Here is a 23,772-nt window from a genome sequence, read left to right on the forward strand (position 1 = left end):
TTATGAGATCTGGTGCCCTCTTCTGGTGTGCAGATATACATGGAAGCAGAATGCAGAATGTTGTATACATAATAAATAAATAAAATTAAAAAAAAAAAGCTGGGCGTTGGTGGCACAGGCCTTTAATCCCAGCACTTGGGAGGCAGAGGCAGGAGGATCTTTGTGAGTTCAAGGCCAGCCTGGTCTCCAGAGCGAGTGGCAGGATAGGCTCCAAAGCTACCCAGAGAAACCCTGTCTCAAAAACAAACAAACAAACAAACAAAAAAGGACATTCAGGATCTAGAGAGATGGCTCAGAGGTTAAGATCACTGGCTGCTCTTCCAGAGGTCCTCAGTTCAATTACCAACAACCATATGGTGGCTCACAACCAACTATAATGAGATCTGGTGCCCTCTTCTGGCATACAGGCATATATACAGACAGAACACTGTATCCATTATAAATAAATAAATAAATAAATAAATAAATAATTTGGGGGGTATTTTTTAAAAGGACAATAATAGGATCATATTTACATCTTTAATCCCAACACTTGGGAGGCAGAGGAAGGTAGATCTCTGTGAGGCCAGCCTCATCTACAGAGAGAGTGGCATTGTGGGCTCCAAAGCTACACAGAGAAAGCCTGTCTCAAAAAACCATATATATATATATATATATTGTGTGTGTGTGTGTGTGTGTGTGTGTGTGTGTGTGTGTGTGTGTGTGTGAATGAAATGGGACACTGCTTAGAGTTCTGGGTCAAGGATGGTGTCACTGGTGCTATGTTCTACTTAGCACAGTGGGAGGGTGTGTACTGAAGAATGCCCTCCTCAGCTGCTGCTGCACAAGCAAAGAAACAACAGCAAAAAGACAATTGCATAAGACCCAGTAAATAAATATAATATATATAATATAAATATATAATATAAATATACAATTATATTCCATTCAAGTTATGTAACCTTGTCCAGAATATGTGCTAAGTCCTGGTAATTTCTTACTTCCTTTTGGTAGTAGTGATAACTGTGTTGCGTTCCAGCTAAGAACCAAGCATGTCTAGGTACTATCCTATGGTACATCCCCTAGGTACAGTCATTGATGTATAAAAGAAACCCACAAATCAGGAATGTTTAATCTCATTTTAAAGATGAGAAATCTGGGTCTTGAAAGAAGATAGCATCACTTGTCCTAGATCATACAGTCATGAGTTTTGTTTGGTTTTTGGTTTGTTTGTTTTTTTCCCCTTCTGGACACATTTTTCATAGTTCATATACGGTAAAATTCTCACCATTATTGCAAGTACAATCATTTTGGCTATTGGAAAACAGCTGCTATGACCAGACGAAGTTATTTTATTTGATGTGAAGGAAAGACCACTTGATGAATTAACCAATGGGTGAAAAGTGAAATATGGAACCAAGTGTAAAAGCCTGACAAATTCTACAGCAAGAATTTATAAGAGTGAGTGGAGATTGAAGAGAGATCCTGAAAACAATAAAAACAGTTAGATACAATGTTATAGAAATACGTCTGCCTAGGTCTGTCAGATATGGCAGCTGGTGATGTGAGGAGGGGTATATATGTGCACATGTTCATGGACATTCATTTCGTAAATGGGAATCCAGAGTTTGACATCAACTGTAGTCCTCAATTATTCTCCATGCTATGTTTTAAAATATTTTTAAATTTTGTATTATACTCATTTATTTTATATGTAAATGGAAGGTTGTAATTTATTTGTTTTTATTTTATGTGCATTGGTGTTTTTCCTGCATGTATGTTTGTGTGAGGCCATCAGGTCCCATGGAAGTAGAGTTACAGATAGTTGTCAGCTGGTGCATGGGTGCTGGGAATTGAACCTGGATTCTCCAAAAGGGCTTTCAGTGCTGAAAGGGAGTTCAGCGCTCTTAACCACTGAGCTCTCTCTCCAGTGGCTGAGGGATTGTATGTGTCCACATATGCATGCTATGCTGTGCTATGCTGTGCTGTGCATGTATGGAACAATTTGGAAGAGGCACTTCTCTCTCACATCATGTGACCATGACCACAGACAGCGGCAGAGATCCAAGTAATGCGGCTCCATGTCAAGGGCGAGCCACAGCCACAAGCAGCAGGAGGAGCTAGAAAATTATGCTCCCCTAGAATCTCGAGAGGGACTGACATCTGGTTTGACCCCTTTGTGCTGCCTTTGGATTTCTCATTGCTAGAACTGTAATCACGATATGATATTATTTTAGCTACCAGACTTAAAATACCATACAGTGGCTGCAGGAAATCAATGTGCACATAGAAAATTACTTTATGACCTTTTCTCTTAGTGTTTAGTCAGCATCTTATACAGATGGAATAAAACCAGACTTTTCTAATCTAAAAAACATTGATTTTCATCTTTATTTAAATGTGTTTACTTATTCTTTTTTCATAAGGTGGAACAATTTAGCCAAAGATTTATGTGTTGCATCCTTTGAGGTTCAGCTTAAATAACTTTGATATAACAAAAGTTGGAGAAAACAATCTATCTCAGAGACATTTGAATATGAATTCGTACAAACTAATGAAGGAAAACAAAACCTGGCCTCTGAGGGAGAGAGTGTCTTATGCAAATCTGTGTCATGAGCCAAGTTCATACATGCTGAATGCAAAAGTATGTTTCACTATTTTGTTTGGGATCTAGGAATACTAGATAATCTCATTTTAAAAGAAAGGAAAATGCTTTTGGCTTGAGTGCTGGCTAGTGTTAATGTCAACTTGACACAAGGTAGAGTCCTCAGAGAGGAGGGAGCCTCGATTGAGAAAATGCCTCCATAAGATCCAGCTGTAGGCAAGCCTGTAGAGCATTTTCTTAATTAGTGATCCACAAGGTTGGACCCATCCTATTGTAGGTGGGACCACTACCTAGGCTGCTGGTAATTGCTACAGGAAAGCAGGCTGAGGAGGCCATGAGATGCAAGCTAGTATGGGAGACTCCTTCATGGCCTCTGCATCAGCTACTACCTCCAGGTTCCTGCGCAGCTTGAGTTCCTGCCTTGGTATCCCACAGTGGAATGTGACTCTGGATAGTTAAAGCAAATAAATGCTTTCCATCCCAAGTTGCTTTTGATCATGGTATGTCATCTCAGCATCACAGCAATAACATCCCTAACTGGGACACCTTGGTATAATTTACTGTATTTGTGTCAAAGATAAACACTTATTACATTGTAAAATAAACTAGACTGATGTGACCATAGTTGGCAATGCAAAAACTGCAGCTCACAGTTTATCCATCCCGCATCTTTCTGCGGCCACTTTTAACGTATGCAAAACTATGAGTGCTGCAGTCTCCTGAGAAATTCTGGATGTTATCAGAGATTATGTAAAATTCAGTTCTGGTTCTGCACATCAGAAAAAAATATTCTCATTAATTTTCATACTTAATGCTAAATTTACATTTATTGTTCGTGTAAACATGGTACCAGCAGCCATCAATCCTTGCCTTCTTCTCGAAAATATTCCTGGTAAACGAGATTTCCTACAAGCATGATTTGCTGATGCCATAGTAACGTTCTTATTACTGCAAACGTCACCCCTTACAATACCAGTACTTGGGGTCTGGGCTTCTAGTAGACTTAGATACTAAGTAAGATGTGTCCAGATGTTTGCTGAGCTCATACAGGATTGTGTTTAGTGTGTTCATTCAGGTTACCTACCTGAAGGATGACTTACTATTATGACTGGGAATATTTAAGTAGCTTTGGACTATGAAGTTTGTTTAAAGGAAGAAAGGACTACAAATAAGAGTCCACTAAAATGTGTGGATTTTCTGGTTCCCCTAGAAATGTTCTCTATTTAAAAATGGTAAGAGATGCAATGGTCTTTATTTAAAACATATTAAAAGAAAAGTGATTGTATGTTTCTTTGTTTTTATCCTATTTTTAAATGAATACATCCTAGCAGAATTTAATGGAACTCTATGGCTAAAAATGAGATGGAGTAAGAGCAAGTTCTGTGTTGAAGATAATATGAAATGGAGGCACGGAAGGGGAGAAACTTCCATTCAGAGCTGAGGGACAGCAGAGAACGTAAGAGGGACAGAGACTAGGAACTTAGCTTCCAGAGAAATTTGCCTTTAAAATATTTAATTTCAGAAATGTATAAATTCAGAGTCATAAGTCAGTGTGCATGTAAAAGATGTTTTTTCATTAAAAAACAGGGGTTGTCTAGGCTGTTTTCTGTTGATTTAACTGAATACCACAATCAAATAACTTACCATAGTTCTTGTTTATTCATCTCAGTGACCCAGAAAGCCATTGTTAAAGAGTTGATTCTGCTGAGAGCCTCCATGGTATCCCAAATAGTTCAAGGAATAATACAATAAGACATCCCTCTTGGTTCCTTGTCTCTCTCTTCCTTCTATAAAGCCACAATCGTATTTATAAGGTCACAGCCACGTGGCCTCTTCCCATCTTAATGACCTCAGAAAAACTCCCGTCTCCAAATACATCCTGTGGAGTTTACACTCACACTCTAACTACATCACAGTGGGCCTTAATTTTCAATGTGACTTTGGATGGGGACATTCTTGCATACCAGACAGAGCAGAGCTGGTCTCCATATTTATGTTTAGGGCACAGAAATTCTCATAAGATTAGAGCCCACTGATCTCAAGTAATGGCTCCACACATTCCTTTTAGTTCTTAACTGGACCATGAATATGGTCCTGTCCAAAAGTGGTTCTCTCTACTTAAGTGTGCAGACCAAAAACAAATAAACAAAAATTCTACTGTTACTATAGTTTGCTGCCTGGAGTTCTCTGAAAATTCATTTTTAGTGATATTCAAACATTAATATAAGATATTACATTTGTATGCCAATATAAGGTGTGACTTTTTCCACCTGGTTTTGAACTTATACTTTTTTTTAGTAATGACAAACTTGAAATGGGGAAAACATATTATTTTAATTTTTAAAAATCATAATTTATTCTATAAATATCAAATACATATATGGTTTTTACATTAATAACACTATGATTGAATAATTTAGTAGCAGAAGGCAAATAGAAAAAAGATTTGGGCTACAAAACACATCCTACCAAAATAATTTTCAAATCACTTTTTCTAAGGGGCAAATATATCCAGTGTTTACTCATGTTTGATTCCTGCTACTCACAAGTGAACATTTATTTATTTTTATTAGTTCTTTGAGATTTTCTTACAACATGCTTTGCATATATTCATCATCCTTCCTCCAACTCTGCCCAGATCTAAGCCCTTTCCTAATCACCTAACTCTGAACCTCTTTTTAAAAATATCTTACTTACTTTTATTAAAACTGTTCCTGAAAAAATGAAGTTTATAATAATCATTTTAAATACCAAGAGGCTTTCCAGAGTCACAAAATCTGATGGCAGTTCTCTCTTTTCATAGCCAAGTCTCTTTCCCTCCTTCAGACCAGAAGTTCAAACTATAAATACAGCTGTCCAATGTCCTATTCTACCCAGATAAAGAATTGTAGCAATATATAAACAGAGGAAACATGATAAGTCTGGATATCAATAAGATAGCAATGCACACTAGCTTACTTCTTATGGTTTGCTCAGTTTGCTTCTTCCACCACACAACATCCCTTACTCAGGGTGGCAGCACCCACAGTAATCTGAGCACTCCCATATAAATCATTAAATAAATCAAGAAAATATCCCAAAGACTTACCTACAGGTCAGTCCTTTGGGAGGATTTTTGAAAACGAGGTTTCCTTTTCCCTTTTGATTTCTTGTGTCAAGTTGACAAAAAAATCTTACCGTTACAGATACATTGCAAATCCAAGAATAATTTTCCTATGAGTATAACACAATCTGAACCCAAAGAGGATGTTTCACCTATTGGCATGATTGCAGGTCTCACAATCTAATAAATGAGGCCTACACATTCTCCACTTAGTACATAGACACGTCCATTATTGTGCAAAGGAATCTTGGGTTCCATTCTTACCTCTGAAACCTGCCCATTCCCAAAAGAAATCTCACTAGTTATTCATTTTGTTCTCAGGAGTAGGCTGATTTCCTTTGACCCTGAGCCGCCTTCTGTTGAGCACAGTGACTAGAATGTGTTGGGTTCATTCCACCATCACTGTAGCGTGGCAATCACAAGTGTAACATAAACTTGAAGGTATTTTCAGTAAACAGGAAACTAGCTTATCTAAACATGGCACAGATCTGGTGTTACAGGAGAGAAACATGAAACAATATGTTTCCATAGAAAAGCTGGGCTATCTAGTCTCCAAAAATGTACAAAAATATAGCTGGGGTAGGAAGACTGCAGAATTACACTGTAGCCAGTGGGCAGAGGGGAGCCAGCATGTACCATATTAATCCATATTCAGAGAATCCCCACTTATTCTGGAGAGTCCTGCTTTGGTGATTCCTCCAGGACACATGTACATGTTCCTTTCTCCATACCTAAGGACCCATTTGGAGCAAGGTACCTAGTACCTCTAAGGTATCCAGACCGTAAGTAGAAAAAAGTCTGGTTCAGGAGCTGAAAAAGCAAATAAAAGATCCAAGGAAAATGAAGTCAGTTGTTTGAAGAGCACAGAGAAGTTACATATGAGCAGAAGAGTAAGCACCCAAAAAATTTGGGTGACACAGTTACAAATATCCCCCAAAGTTAAACTCCTACAATGAGGACATAGAAAACCTAATACAGCCTTAAAAGAAGAAAAGGGCATGGCCCAGAGTACTAGGAAGCTAATGATCCTGCTTCCGGGCACTTGTTTATACCAACTGCTAAAGCTTTTGGAATTGTAGACAAAAGGTTAACAGCCTATTTGCATGTATGCTATAGAGCTATATGTTCCAATAGTGGCAAAGTGGACCAAATCATGTGGGATTTAGAGAGTGTGTAATTCTATAATCTGTTTGTTTGTTTGTTTGTTTGTTTTTTTCTGGAGAGTAGAGATGCTGGTCTGTGGTCTCAGAGAAGACAGGTGTGGGAAACACCAGATTCCAAACAGCTTTCTTCAAAGTTGCTTCATTTCTTCTGTGGATTAGGAATAGAAGAATATTAGGAATCCCTTCCATAGGTAAAGAAACTAATAGTCAAAGAAGTTATATAAATCCCCAAATGTAAATATCAGTGAAGGGAGGCTTCAGAATCTTTTATTTGCTCTTTTTAAAACTCTGTCTTATTTAATCCCAGGACTCTAGAGGAAGAGGCAAGTAGGCTAGCCTGGTCTACATAGTGATATCCAGATGAGACAGAGGGCAAAAGAGAGATATTATTTAGACAAAAGACACATAAAAGTCCACTCTAGGTCTGGGAAATAAGTAGCTCAGAGTAGACCACTCTCCCAGAGTCTATGAAGCCCTAGAGTCTGGTTTTGAGCCCTCAGCACTGTCAAGCATTCTTTAAGCAACAAGAAAGTACTACACTCTACCATTATTGGGCTGTGATATATATCATATGTACTATGTATTTGTGGGTGGGTGGGTGTGGTGTAGCACAATCCAGGGCCAAGAAAGTCAGATGACCAGAATGAGAAAATTCTGGGAAAGGCATCATGGTAGAGAGGATAACTTTCTGATATCAAAAAGGTCTTGTTTGGACCAGCAGAAAGCTTTGAGTTAAACTGGGTTTATTATCTGTAAGTGAATCAATGTTAATTTTTCATCAGGGTTAAGTATATACAAGTGATATTTTAACAGCTAAAAATTGATGATTGGAGAATTTTGGATGATCAGAACTATTTTAAGGTGTGGCTCTGGGGCCATCAAGATGCCTCAGCCAGGTAAAGAAAGCACTTGTCACTAAGATTGATGGCCGGAGCTCAGTCCCTCTCCCAGTGGCTCTTTGTCACACACACACACACACACACACACACACACACACACACACACACACCAAGGGAAGGGTAGGAGATTAAAAAAAAATGTGGCTCTGATTTACTCATTCACTCGAGGCCAAATGACATTTTAGGATTAAAAACCAATCTCAAATTCTAAAGCATTTATTAATAATTTAAACTTTATACTAAATTATCTTGGAACAGCTGTGACTCAAATAAAATCTTTTTTTTTTTTTTTTTTTAAATCTGGTCCCTCATTCCATATCAGGGCAGTCTCTAATTTAGTAAATAAACACCTTTAAAAATTGCAGTGCAACCTCTATTAATGTGATTTAAACCTTGTTGTGTGTTCTCCTGAGATATGCCAGATTAATGAATTATCTAAGCGTTGGTGGAAAATGACCTGCTCAAAATGAAAATAAAATTTATAACTTAAAGCCGCCAAAATAGCAAGTACTCTTAATCCCTTAGTTTACAAGTATAAACAGTAAAAATAGGTCAAAAGGTGGGCCCTGCATAGTATTTTAGATCATATTTCACCCTTATCAGAGGAAGACTGTTAAAGAGTTTGCTTGACTTCTATTTGTTTTCCTAATATTCAAATTCAATCCTTTTTTGTTGTTGTTTTTTAATTTCCCTGCTTAAGCTTTGAATGGCATGTTTGGATGACTGGCCCGGATCTGGCATTCTGAGTTTGTGCCAACAAAAATGTCAAGTGCATTTGCCTTTTAATTACATGCAGTGCCTACATTTTAATATTCCAGAGTTTTCCCCGAGGAAGAGACTTTTCTGATCCTGCTGTTTGTGGGAAGGGGAAAAATACCACTGACATTATCAGACTTGTTTTTTCCCTAATGTCTCCAGCTACCCACATTTACCACTTTACAAACATTTCACTTGAAGGTTATATTTAGTCATTTGTAGCATTCTATGTTATAAACAGAGTGTGTGAATAGGATACAAGGCCCAGCATTTTATTTTAACTTCTTTCTCTTATTTCCCTTTAATCTTGAGCCAAACCCAGTTTACTCTGGACAGGCCAGCACTGCCGGAATGTCTCAACAGTACAGTAGTGTGTAGAGGGTTCATTACTTATTGCTGACATATTGCTCACCCCTTACTATCTTTAGCTTAAATATAGTCCAGTTCCTTAGACTTTTGCAAGTACAAAATTGCATTATTTGACTTCCCCAAAGCATGAAAGCAGGATGGTTATTCTCTCGTCTCTTTGATTACTTAAAATGAGAAGTTTTTTGTTTTGTTTTGTTTTGTTTTGTTTTGTCAAGTAAGTAGCTCCAATACTCTGAACTCCCTTTAATACTTAGTGCACAGATACAACAAAGCAGCCCTTCTAATGATACATTACATCCAAGTGAAGAGGAGGCTCCCCCATCTGCCCTCAGATCATCTTCTGAAAGGTCTTCTCTCTTGTCCACCTCTGACATGGTCCCTGAGTGGCTCTCTCCTTCCTGTGTTATCTCTCAGTGTAGAATTTCTCAATACCAGGGCTGCAGAGATGGCTTAGTAAGTAAAGTGCTCACCTCACAGCCATGAAGACTTTAGTCTGGATGCCTAGCTCATATGTGAAAAGGTGAACCCAGCAGAGAGTGCCTATCATCCCATCTCAGGTGTCTTAGTCAATGTTCTACTGCTGTGAAGAGACACCAGGACCAAGGCAACTCTTTCAAAGGAAAACATTTCATAGGGACTTGCTAATCTTTCTAATCCTTTCAAGCAGTCCTACTCCCTAGTGACTAATCTTTCAAATGTGTGAGCCTATGGGGACCATTCATATTCAATCCACTATGTATGGGACCATTCATATTCAATCCTATGTAGAGACAATAGGATCCCTGGGGCTTGCTAGCCAGCCACCTAGCTAAAGGGTGAGCTCAAAATTCAGTGTGAGACCATGTCTCACAAAAAGAAGATATAGAGTGATCCAGTAAGAAACCCCATGGCAGGGACACACACACATACCCTTTCTGCACCAAGGATACTGCTTTACACAATTTTTATTACTCAAAATCATTCAGAGATGTGAGTTGCAAAGATATCACCTGTCTTACCCTGTGATGATTTTGCAAGGACTAGGAATATGTTGGGCATGTAGTGAGGAGAATGAATGCTTTTAATGATGAAAATACAGAAATGCCACAGGTGCCTTATTCATGGATTGAAGGTGCAAGGGGGAATGTGTTGTCCTTGCCTTAAATTGACTTTTAATGACCCTTCATGCCCCCTCTCAGGCTCAACCCCTCTATTTTAGTTTATTTTGTCTCCTAAGAGGATCTGATGTAACTAGCTCGCAGTTCATTTGTATTTCTATCTCCTCCTCATTCTTTTCTTGAGCTAGTGATTAAGGGTGACACCTCTAATATATTCCCTCACCACCCCCCTCCTACCTCATTCATTTGTGTGTTTAAGGCAGTGGTAAAAATGCTAGGCTGATCACACTTCTTTCTAAGTAAAAGTGGCCAACAGGGGTGTCAAGAAGAATAGCCTTTGTTTTTAATTATATATTATATAATTATATATGTATATATATATATATATTAGTAATTTGTAATTTATATATTATGATACATATATATTATATACTTATATCTAATCATTGAATGTATGTATACATATAATACTGGGGCCATGAAAAGTGGTTTATTTTTCTTGAAATATATTATAGACTCTACAAATTAGTTTTTAACCTTATCATTAATTGATTTTTTTCTAAAAATCTAGAAATTTACAGTATACTGTATATGATATATATACTCTTCTAGGTGACACACCTCAATACTTTTTTATTTGCATTGAAATCTTAAACATTAAAAATTATGATTGAGTTTTTATTACCACCATTAGTTCCTAGTCTATTTGTTATACACTTGCCAAAAAACTACTGGCAGCAAAATCTTGTTTGTGGGTCATGGGGAAATAATGAACTGGTGTTTTGAGGTAAGAGAATAACCCTATGGTAAATGAAAGCAGTGGATTGAAATCTGTGATCTGAGAGCTAGGGGCGTGGCTCAGTAGCTGAACACTTGCCCAGCATGCACAAGGCTCTGGGATTAAACCCTACCACTGCAAAAAAAACCAGATAGAATCCATGATCTCAGTTGCTGTTCTGGAAATTCAACATGTTCTGTGCTCATGTAGAGCAAGCCCACTATGGGGAGAAAACAACTTGATGCACATTGCTGAGTTCACAGCATCTACAATGAAGAGGAAGAAAGACGGGAGCATGGAAAAGAAAATGGGGAGGGGAAAGCCAAATGATAATCTAGTGTTCACTGTATGGAAAATCTAAAGGTGTTTTGCCCTTGAAACTTTGATCTTTCAGCTGTCAATGGGAGTTGCATAGCTTGAGATTTCCATCCAAAGCTGCAGAGATGGCCTAAATCCATTGGTATCTCCTGGTTACTGATGCAAGGAGGTACAAATTCTGTGTGAGATGAAAGCATGATCAATTTAGGCCTGCAGGAGTCCTACCGACTAACAAAGCAATTAACTCACAATCAAAGGTCACCAAGCATTCATGAAAGTAAGTCACAGTAAGAGTTAGCAGAAATAACACCTAAGTCCTCCTAAGACTACAGGTATTAACTGAGGAGTCAAAATATAAAATTGCTGCATACAAAACAGTTTCCAAAATAAAATACAAATAAAGATTAACAAGATGTTGTTATCAAAAACCAAAGAACTGTATACCATGATCTGAATAGATATCGGAGAGAAAAGCATAGTTGTCCAAATTTAAAAGTAACTGAATAGAGGTGTGTTCATCAGCCTTACGTTGCTGTGGCAAATACCTGAGAAAACAACATAAAGACTTATTTGGGACCAGGATTTTGTTGTGCCCAAATTCTGAACCCCCAAGTGACCAAGAGACTCGATTAGATGCAAAAGCAAAGGGTCTTTAATCAATTAACGAGTTAACTGTATTAACTTGTGTCCTCAGTCTTATTCCTCAGGGCGGGTGGAGTGAGAAGGACCCGGAGGGACTGTCGAGCAGGGAATTTATTGGAGTAGAGCAAGGGGAGTGTATAGGGTCTGCAACAGTCTTAGGATTTGGTACACTTCCTTAGGATTTGGTGCACTTCCGGGCTTGGGCGACCTGTCCTGAGTTGATTGGTCAACTGGTTGCTATGGCCTATAGATCCTCCCACGGCAATTGCTATGCTTTGTAGACCACTGTTACTATAAAGCACATCCAGAGCCCACCAGCTAACTTCTATATGGTTCCTTGCCATATGAAGAGTGTATCTGGCTTCCTCATGACTGGAAGGTCAGGCAAGGTTAGGAACTTAGCACATGTTGCTGAGACAGAGGCCTACATTTTGCTGGGTCTTTTCTGCAGCCTGTTAATGGCTGCCTAAGCAGGTGGCTGGGTGAGGGTCTGGTCTCTTTAGGTTTCAGAGGTTCCAGCCTATGGTCATTAGCTCTGTTGCTTTGGGGCCCCTGCACAGTGAGGCAGGGTATGATGGTCAAGGAATGTGGTAGGCAAAGAGGATCATCTCATGGGAGAAATAAACATAGAACACCACCCAAGACGAGTCCAGGAATGAAGGAAACCTTTCCATAGACCTGTGTCCATCAACCAGGCCCCATATCCCATTAATGGTGTGGGAGGGAGGCCATTAATTAGGTCAGAGCCTATATGCTTTCATCACACTGTGGCCTGCTGGCCTCCAAGCCTTCAACACAGGAGCCTTCTTTGTGAGGGGCAAGGAGGAACAAATTACAGTTACAATTCTAGAAGCAAAGTAAAAGAGAGATTGTTTATCTGTGAAGAAGATGCCCAGAGTGAAATCTATGAAAAAAAGTGAACATGTAAAGAAAAGAAGCAACGGGCCAGAAGAACACGTGACCTACACAGCCGCATGTTCAGTTCAACCCATTTAAAGTGTGTGATGCCAGCACTAGGTGGACTTAAAGAGTAGAAAATCTAAACAGTGACTCCTGCAATTCCGTGTTTTGATAAGAAACAGAAACAGCTTCTGAGCCATTACATCCATTCCAAAGCCTCTTAGAGAAACTGTGTATTTAACAACATGAGGCAATGGAGGTCCAAGATACCGCCCCTACCTGTCCATCCTACCCAGAAAGCAGATCCGAATTAACCCAGGATTAGATATGACATTCACAGCTTTTATAATTTTTAGCGAAAAAGAGAGAAAGTTTAATGATTTCAGCCTGGGAGAAGTTACTGAATGCTAAGCACCACTCATAAAACATAGACTAAATTTTACTTCATTAATATTAAAACTCGAATTCACTTTTATACCATGAATAAATTAAGATGAAAAGCCATAGAGTTCAGAACACTTCACCCCAAAATGTGGCACCTTGCTATTCAAATACTTTAGGTTGGAGTAGGTTTCTGTTGTGTTTTGAGACATGACAGAGATAAGCAGGTCTCTTTGGCCTTCTTCTTACCTCAACCCAGAAACAGCCTACAAGAGGCAGGAAGAATTTCCCTGACCTTAGCCTGAAAAAAAGAGGCATGAGTCCTGAACTGGGGGGGGGGGGCAGGGGGGCAGCATTGTCTTGTTATAAAGGAAAGGGGCTCCTGAACAAAGGCCTTGTAAGTGTCTGTTTCCCAACTCATTATGCGTCCTCATTTTTGTCTATCTGATGGCATGTACTTCATGAAACCACTCAGGTTTATCTATGGCCGTGGGTCCTCATTTCCTGATGAAGACTCCCATATCGTATAAAACATATTTTAGGACTAGAAAGGTGGTGGTTCTGTGGGCAAGAGAGTTCAGTGCACAAGCATGAAAACCTGAGTTTGAATTCCCCGCATCCACATAACCTGCTGAAAATGTCTGTGTGTACATGGGAGGCCAGTGACGGGAGTAGTGTACAAAGAAAGAATTGCTTGTGCTTTCTGGCTGGCCAGTCTAGCCAAAAAACAGCCATCTCAGGGGAGTAAGGTGGCAGGTATCAAGGGATAGAGGTAGGCACTCCATTCCCCCTCTTCTGGTCTGTACACAGACATCACAGGCATCTACAGGTGTTCACACACGTGCACACACGCATTAAACAAATGTTTATACTTTTATTTATCTTTATTTATAAAGGTTTAAGCAATGAATTCAGGAGGTTAAAATAAAAAGCTTTATTTTCCTCTTGTACTGTTTAACAGAGGAAGGTATTTGCAACAGGAATAAATGACAAAGACATAGTATCTACGTAAAGCCAAAGAGATAAAAACAATTTTGCTTTGAAAAATCTATGAAGGCTGGGTATTATAATGTATGGCTTTAATTCAACAATCCAGGGGTAGAGACAAATGATCCCTGCTAGTTCAAGGCCAGCGTGATCTGCCTAGGGAGATCCCAGCCAGCCAGGGCTAAACAGTAAATCCTCTGTCTCTGTCTCTGTCTGTCTGTCTTTGTCTCTCTGTCTCTCTATCTCTCTCTCTCTTCTTCACATACACACAATAGGTGTGTGTGTAATAAAGTCACAAAAATAGGTAACAGTTGTTCACTGGGCATTTCATAGAAGCAACTAGTTTAAATACTCAAATATCTCTAAGCCATTTTTTGGCAAGGGAGTATTAGAGAGCATATTTCAGCATCATGTTTAAAAAAACATGACAGATCCGATGATGCAGAGCTGTCACATAATTTACATAGAGACTACATAGGATGCCGGTGGGCAAGTCAGTGAGTCACAAGTTACGTCATGCAAAGTTGAGTATTTGCAGTGTTCGTTTTCATCCCAGTGAGCTGGATATATCCCCTGGGTCACATGTTACTAACCCCCAAAGTACAGTAAGCGTGTGACTACATTGTTTGGTGCTGGGCAGCTGGTTCTGTGCAGTTACAGTATATGATAATGTAAAGTATTTGTCAGTAGGTGAGGATCAAAAAGTTGACTGCAGTCTAGTTCCGGAAAGCCGTGTGTGTTTGAAGTAGCTGGGGTAGTTATTAATTAAATTCACATTTTAGAAAACTTACTTTGGTAGCATAAAGCAGGCTAAATCCGAGAAAGTTGATGCAGGAAACAGTAGAGTTTATTTAAAAAACAAAAAGCGAAATAAGATAACTGAGTCTTAAATGCAGCAGAAGTCAGAAGAGAGAACTCAAGGTAGATTTCTGAGAAGTCTTCATGGATAGACCCAACTGTGTTTAAGAAGTAAGACTGCACACCATGGTTCTATTTTTACCTACTTACTGCATGTCAGTAAATGAGAAACAATGAAAAATTCATATGTGCAATCAAATAGTTGTTCTTAAAAGAAAATAAAGCACAATAACACTTTCTACTTTTTTATCTTTAACTATACTCCTGAAATGTGACACTAATGTGTTCAAGAAAAAAGAAATCTATTATTTATTTAGCATTTTTTGTAGCATTTTTGTGCTATCATTGCTAAGCAAAAACAAATCTGAAAATCTCAGGCTTGGAGTAGATATCTTAAATCATGTGAAATTAACTTGAAATATTTGTAACAAGAACACATACTTTTGTTTTATAATTTTTAGATCTTCATGAACTTCTTCCATTCTCAACATTATACTTTTTCAAGAATTTCTTTGTTAAACAAGAAAAATATTTTCCAACTCTTATGACAGAATGAATGTATGACATGTGACTGTTCTCTTACTTTACCAATCAAAATCACTGACTGGCTTTTGTTTTGATAGTCAGCAATCCAAGAGTGAACGGATTTCATCATAAAGATCATTTGAGGTGATAAAGCAAGATGACATCAAAGGATCATTGAGTTAAATAATAAATACTTCAAGATGACCCTAAGGCTTAGAAGTCCACAGCAGTAGGCTATTTAATTAATAACATGTGCTTTACAAAAACCATCATTATCTATTTATATGACAGACTGCTAAATTTTTTAGAACTATTTTTTAAGTGATGTCAGTTCACTTATTCACAAGTTTTCATTATTATATGATAGGCTCAGATGGCTAACCTCTAGTCATTGCCCTCCCACCTGTTCACAATTCTATTGTGGGTTTCCATTTATAAAAACCTCTTCACAACATTATGACACTTGACAGCTCTAAAAGGTATATTATATAGTTATTATTTTAGAGGGTACTAACTCTGTGTGGCTGCCATGCCACCATCTTGGATCAGTGGTACATTGTATCCTTAGGATGACTGCAGGTAAATGTAGGTTATAGTCTGCAGTGGTTTGAATGATGAATGTCCCTTGTGATCTCTCGTATTTGAATACCAGTTTTGGTAGGTTTAGGAGATATGGTCTTGCTGGAGCAATTAGGTCTCTGGGAGTGAGCTATGGGGGTTTCTAGAACTAGCCATTTGTAGTTCACTATCTCTTTTTCACATTGTGCTTCACGATGGTGTGAGCCCTCAGCTTCTGCTCCAGCCTCAGTATCTGCCTCCTGCTACCTCCACTCTGCCATCATGAACTGTAACCCTTTGAGAGCTGTAAGCCCAAATAGACATTTTCTGTAAGTGGCCCTGGTCATCATGTTTTATCACAATGATAGCAAAATAATATCTAGTTATATGTGTACAGCCTTTGAACTGGCCCAACAATCCTCAAAGCCACTTCCCTCTGTGTCATTATTTACATAGTTGCAGGAGTCACTTTCTAGGTTTTCCATTATTTCACAACACCAGAAAATCAATTTCTTATAACATCTTATGTTTTTAACTACTATAGCTCTAAAATCTGTCCAATACATGACAGAGTGCTTAGCTCTCTTCTGCTGAGATCTTAGCTCTATATACTATACGCTGGATAACATCTTCAAGTCTAAAGCCTAACTAGTAACATGTCTCTCGTGTCTCTCAAATTAATGGAAGGAACTAGCTTCCCAATACCAAATTTCATGGCATTCTCACCCTGGGATGTGCTTGAACTTGGTTTGGAGCAGAAGATGGAAACAATCCTGTGAAGGAAAGACTAAGTAGTGCTCTTCAATGCCTAGTTTTATCTCAAACTAGGTCTAGACCAGTAAAATCCAACAAATTCTTATCTTTTAAGGAAGCCATCTGATTTTTGTATGCCCATTCAATTTGTTGTATGCACATGTAGTGACATTCCTTCATTTATTCAGTTAATATTTTTATATCATGGCTCCTTTCCAAGCTCTGCTCAACATAAAATGATGACAAAGTATACATGGTTCCTGCTTTTAAGATCTTTATCTTAAGAATGGGAAGCCATTCTGGAATCAGTGGAGTAATTGAACCATCATAAGAACACATAAGAAATACTATGTGTGTTTTCGTGAAGGACAGGCAGATTGCATAAGAGAGGAAAGCAGCCTTCATGTACATGAGAGCTGACATTAGTAAGGGTTTTTCTTTGGGGCGGGGTTCGAGACAGGGTTTCTCTGTGTAGCTTTGGAGCCTATCCTGGCACTCGCTCTGGAGACCAGGCTGGCCTCGAACTCACAGAGATCCGCCTGCCTCTGCCCCCCCCAAGTGCTGGGATTAAAGGTGTTCACCACCACCGCCCTGCCAAGTCAGGGTTAATGTACCAGAGGGGAGGAAAAGAGTATAACGTGAATACTTAGAAAGGAGTAGTGCTTTATAACTAATTTCATAAAATAGAGGATTAGTTTCCATGTCTACCCCAGTCATTCCTATTTGAATTTTGTCCTTTCATAATTATTAGCATCTTCACATTAAAAATCATCCAGATGTGGATAATAAAGTATACATTAATATAAAGAATAGGAGAGGTAGAAGGAAAAAGGATGTTGCCCAGGTTTTCAGCTTCAAGAAGCCAATGGCAGAGTCCTGTACTCCAAGGGGAGGAAGAGGAAGAATGCTGAGAGAAGAGTGTATACACTCACATTTAGACACGGTGTCTTGAAGGAAAATGATGCATACAAGAGAAGTCAATAATCAAGTTATTACGGGTCAGGAGATCAAGGAGATGTTGGCCAGAAATGCATTAACTTGAGAATAATCAGAATGGATGGTAACTAAAGTGATAGAAATGTGACATCACAAAGCCAGAAAGTGTGGACAACCACATCAAGAGGCTGAGGTCCTTGAAGGACTAAAAATGACATCTACTCCCCACGGATGAGCAAAGCAGGAGGCATTTACAAAAGAATCCTGAATTAACAGGCCAAAACTCATGGCACTAGCAGGTACACTGCAACAACAGACATCCCATAAAAAAAAAAAAAAAAGACAGTGGTGTTGCATATAGGAAGTGGTCAGAAAAGTCAAGAGCTTCTAACATTCAAATAAACAGAAATGTGCCTATTGAATTCCAGTCACTAGGAAATCGATGCTGCCACTGGCTTGCTTGTGGTGGGGGTTGTATTCCTTGTTTGGGCATTTCAAGGAATGGTTGATAAATGAATGAATGCTTTCCCCAAATTACAGCTGAGAAAAGGAGAAACACCCGTAATATGTGTAGAATGTGAGTTTGATGTCTCTAAAAATGCTGTAAAGTCCCTTAGATGGCTGTGCTTAGAGATGGTGACTGTGATATCCATCATGAAGGGGAAAATGATTCTGTTTTGTCACAGAAATTAGAAGTTTTAACTTTCATGTAAATTTATGTGGCTTTACTCTTTTGGTCTAGAATTGGAACAAATTATTTTGTTCATGGGAGCAAGAGTGTGGTGTATAAAAATGTTACTTTAGCTATTTTCCTCCCTCCAAAAGTGTACCTCATAAATGTGCTCAATAAAAATAAGATTCCAGTGGGGTTTTTTCCCCTCATTATGGATTCTAGTGGGTTTTCCCCCTCATTATGTAAAGAATTAGGCTACTATAGGCCTCTGAAACCTGAGGATTCTTTGGATGCTGTCTGGCAAATAAAATATGAAAAGATTTATGGCTTTTGGAAAATGACACTCTCCATTGTCTTTGTGCATAGATAAATTATATGAGGCATAGGGGGTTCAACACTCTGATAGGTGTCCTCTGTCTTTGAAGAAAACAGGAAATGCTCACTTAAAAGCTATTGTATATTTCCTTTAATGAATCTTCTATTTAAATATGGAAGATTTTATTTATGTTCTTTGATTCTACTGAGCAAAACCCTAGAGAAGTAAATGTGACTGAAGCGTACAGTGGAAACCAGCTTTGTAGGCTGAGTCAGGAGGATTGAAAATTATGCTATGCCACATCATGAGTTCTAGGCCATGCCTCAGTTCATCGCCGAGTTTTGTAGGAAGACCCTGACCCCCCCCTCCAAAAGTATACAGATTAATAAATTTGTACATTTTATTTTGAAAAGTACTGTTGGTGGTAGTGTTAGTAATAGCAACAAGTGAACCCTCTTAGAATAGTTCAGGGGAAATGGGGAAATAGCCATCAATTCACACATATATGGGGAATCTTGTTCAAGTTTGCTAATTATGTTGGCAGTTGGCCAATAATCTGCACATGAATTACAATCATGACTCACAAAGCATACTTGCCCTTGCCCTTTTTTAACCATTTGGTAACTATGAATAGGATCCATCTCTAAAAAGGCCAGAGATTATCAGTTTAAAGTGATAATGTGGATTTGCATAATACTTGAATTGTCTTAACACCCTGTGCACTGAACACAAATGCAAGTTTAACAGTTTCGTTTTTCAAACATTGGCTTTTAGTTTTGACATTCCACTCCGGGACTATATTAAGATTAATTTATCAGAAATACTATTTCTAATAAAACTTTCTTTAAAAAGTTCTTCATCCTCTGAATTTGAAATTGGTTGCCTACCATTTTTTGTGTGAGTTTCGTTATTTAATGACACAGCATGGACAGTATTTAAGGTCCTTTTGGTGATAATTTATTTCTGAACCTGTATTCCCCATGTCCATTCTATCTGTCCCTGCATACATTTCAATGTTTAAAAAATTTAGCTGTCCTGAAGTTTCCTATAAAATATTGCTACATGTGACAACTGAAATAAAATATATTAAAGAGGTGACATTGGCAGGGAGATGACACAATTGGAAACATTCTGTAAAAGCAAGAGGATCTGAGTTTGATCCAGAAGTCATCATTATTCAAGCTACTAAAACATTACACATAATTGTTAACATATTTGCAAAGCATTTGTCACAGTATGAGAGAATCTTAAGAGTGTTCATAGTATGGTTTCAATGTAATGGTATATGCCATGTTAATCAAAGAGAGACAAAATGCTGGGGCTGGGGAGATAACCTTGTTGGTAAAGTGCATAGTAAATAGGTGTGAGGAGCTAAGTTCAAATCACTAACACCCATGGGAAAAGCTGGATGTGCCTGCACACACACTTACCTACCACTGAAGAGGCTGTCAGAGGTGGATCTCTGCGCCAACAGTTCAGTGAGAACCTCAGTTTCAAAAAGCTCCATCACTTGAGGAAGACACCCACGCTCCCATGTAAACACATGAGTGTAAATACACAAACATACACACAGGGGGAGAGAGGGAGAGAGAGAGAGAACATTCATCTACAAGAACTGATCCCCAAAGTACTGGCAGTTAACTCCATTAGTCAGATATGTCAGAGAACCAAGGGATTGTCACCCCTACTCTGTGAAAGTCAAGTGTAGCAAAGAACCTGATCAGAGGGTACTTAGTGAGTGAACTATAGAAATTATCTTACAGATGAAAGTTTCTCTCTAGAGAGTTCTAAATCGTTTTATATAAAATTCCTTTGTGAAAGCATATCTATGTCAACCAAAAGGTTGATAATGACAAACAATAACCACTTTGCTGTTAGACTTTCGCATGCAATTTCAGAGTACACTCTGCGTGTTTTAGGTATTCATGCTTACAACATGTGTGGACGTGTGTATACTTTCAGCAAGTCACTCGAGAAAAGGAATGCCAGCATAGTTAAGGTGGTTTGCATAGGTTACAGACAATGATATGTTGCAGACAGTTGGCCATGTAGTATGCACTGAGTGACTCCTACTCCTAATTAAGACTGGAAGTTGCCTACAGCTGTAAGGATGGGAATGGCCACACCCTTGCCCAGCAAGCTCCTTACACTTAATAGAAAAGCAAACTGTGGACTTGCAGTCTCCACTTGAAAATAAACCTTTCCAGTTCCTAAACTGTTGGGATATTGTATTCTGTGTAAATGAAATAAAGATGGCTCATAGACCATGTTACAAACTTCACTAGCACCTTTTCTGTTTAGATTTGCAGTAAAGCATTTATGAAAATAATATTAGTCAGAGATATGTTTGCTTTTTTGTTTTTATTTTGAAAAATTATGCTAACCTCATGACAGGCACTTGCCATTGGGGAAAACTGGGGCAGACAATGTGATACGTAGAACCTGGATGGTGGAGAGAAAGAAGCCAAATGAAGGAACTGAAAAAGAAGAGATTGGAACAGGAATAGATGGATAACCTTGTAAAGAGAACAAACATGTGGTCCTAGAGATGTACAGGCTCATGTTGCAGTCCTTGTTGGTAGCGTGTTCACTCAGCTGGGGTCTCTAAACTCTAAGTACAAGGTGCTGTGATTGGCGATTTAAAGCAGTTTTCCAATATGCTTAATCCATAGAACTCTACAGCTTTTATTGTATGTGTTCTCAGCAGTGGGGGCCACAAACTTGGAAACTGAGACGTGCTGTCTTAAAAGATAGAAGATGTCTTAGATTCTGTGTCTGCCCTTGAGCGATTCATAAGCTAGCCTTAATTCTCTAAGCCTCAGGGGTTTTGTATCTGTAAAGTACAGATAATAATAGTTTCTTTGCCAGTTTCAAGGTAAATGAGGTAAAAGGAAAATGTCTTCAGAGGCTTTTACAGGGCTTATGTATTGATTAAAGTTTTCTATTTTAATTGTGTACATACATGAGGGCTGAGTATGATTTTGAGAAAGAAAAGGAAGTAAAGGCCTATAATCTTCTTAAAGTCATTTCCCACATTTATTATCTGGTGAGAGAATGTGAAATATTCCTGGTACATTTCCCTACTTTTTCTTTCCTTGTGCTAAACTATTTATTTGAACTTTTATAATGGATTATAAACTAATTCCTACTAGCCTGAAACTCCCATTGCTTCCTCTTCAGGCCCCTGAGTCTTGGAATTACAGGCAGCAACCTGAGCCACCACAGGCAATGAAGATGACAGATAAATGGTCATCTATATCCAACCCAATCTCTTTCAAGTGTACTAGTTCTAAAATCCTTGTGCTGAATTTTGAGGGCATTAAAGAAAAATAGCCCACCATACCATCTGTAACAATTTCTGTGGTTTTCCTCTTATTTCTTATATTAAAACAGAACAAGAAAATAAAACTCAGATAAGTGTTTCCCTATCATGGCCCTAAGTCTTTCATGCTGTAGAATAGCTCATTTCTGCATGTAGGTTTTCAGGTTGTTGCTATTCAAACCTGTCTTCCTTGGGCAGTTTCCACCTGGGGGGGGATCTTCCTGTGCCTGGTAGCGGCTTTCAGTCACCCATTTATCTGATTTGTTTAGCAGCAGCAACAGAAGAACCAGAGGTGATCCCGGACCCCGCGAAGCAGACAGACAGAGTGGTGAAAATCGCAGGCATCAGTGCTGGGATCTTGGTGTTCATCCTCCTTCTCCTGGTTGTCATAGTAATTGTGAAAAAGAGGTAAGATCCAATAATGTCCTCATGTGTTTGCCACTGATTTTCATGTGTTTTCCCTTCAACCTCTTTGGCAAGTTCGATTTAGATTGCCTGCTCTTCAGTCCCTTCTTACTTGGGATTTTTTTTTTTTTTTTTTTTTTTTTTTTTTTTTTTTTTTTTTTTTTTTTTGTGAAGTGTTATTTAGCTGTTTGCAATTTGTTCTGGGATGTAAGTATAGATTTTTGTTAAAATTTATTTAATGTAAACCTGTAAATTTTTGAATTTTCAGAGATATATGAGAAATTCATCTTATTTTAAGTGTTGCTATTTTTAAACATAATAAAATTGATGGTTATATATTTATGGTGCTTGGGCCAAAGTCAGAATTATTTTCATTTTTAATCTATATTTTTATAAATATAGATTGCATATGGGATGTGAGGAGAATAGAAACTTTGTTTAATGACATTGTGTATTAAATATTCATTGACTAAATTTTTTTTAAAAAAGAGTAAATGCTTAAATTGAACCTTATCTTTTATACTATGTCAGTCAATGTCGCCACCTCCTGGAGTTCTATAAAGATATGACTTCCTGGAATTTAAACTTGTATTCTGGACTTGAGAGTATACTCTTGCTCAAACGCATTTAAGATATACACATTTTTTTTAAACTTCGAGCTATTTGACTATTATGTAAGTTGTCAGAATCTACAAGTCATTTTCTTAGAAACGAGTATGACATTATAATACTTCCAATCATGAATTTTAGATAATTCTAAAATTTGGAAGGACTTTCAAAAAAAATTACACACAGAGTGCATTCCAACAGCTTTGTGTATAAAAATAGTTCTGCTTTATTAAATATTCTGATCGGGTGATAAGTGATGTTGCGTATATTACATGAATTCTCATAGTGTTCAATTATTGTTGCTCTCTACTTGAAATAAAACATTAGCATTATGGATAAGACTCATATGTTAATAACAATTCCATGAGCATCTATTTTAATATATTGCCTCTTTACAATTGTCCCTGGAGATATATATGTTGGAGAAGACACATCTGCATTAGAAACATTAGGTATGCACTGCAGTGTTTTGTGTTCAATTAGCTACATATGTGCTTCCCCCAAACAGTGCTTTCTCTCTGCTGTTGTCTACCTCTGTGGTTGGAAAACACATCCTAGGTGAGACAAGAAGATTTAAGTCTTTTGAAAACACTAGTTTACCAGTAGACATCCATACAAAATCATGGAATGGAACCTTCAGACCTTATATTTCTGTTTAAATTAAATTTGTATTTGGAGAGTGAAAAGGCCAAACAGTTTAGAGAGTTCACTTAATACTGCTTTATCATTAAAAGGATTGTCACATCCTATTGGATGCATGAGAATGGCTTCTGACTGTGTTCTCCTCAGAATGGAATTCAATCTAGTTGTATTTGTTGTTTATCTGAAGACTTGTTTGTT

The 23,772-nt window shown here is 38.1% G+C and overlaps 1 protein-coding gene across 2 annotated transcripts in view; it reads left to right on the forward strand.

The window, feature by feature from the left end:
* LOC100763249 (receptor-type tyrosine-protein phosphatase kappa) overlaps positions 1–23,772 on the forward strand; it is a 530,034-nt gene that overhangs the window by 465,274 nt on the left and 40,988 nt on the right. The window contains exon 14 of one of the 2 annotated variants that reach the window (XM_027402864.2): positions 22,188–22,326. In XM_027402864.2, the coding sequence (XP_027258665.1) occupies positions 22,188–22,326 (139 nt within the window). The remainder of the gene's footprint in view (positions 1–22,187; positions 22,327–23,772) is intronic. The other variant, XM_027402866.2, reaches the window with a different exon arrangement.

The sequence above is a fragment of the Cricetulus griseus genome, chromosome 2 (assembly GCF_003668045.3).
Source record: "Cricetulus griseus strain 17A/GY chromosome 2, alternate assembly CriGri-PICRH-1.0, whole genome shotgun sequence".
Taxonomy (NCBI): domain Eukaryota; kingdom Metazoa; phylum Chordata; class Mammalia; order Rodentia; family Cricetidae; genus Cricetulus; species Cricetulus griseus.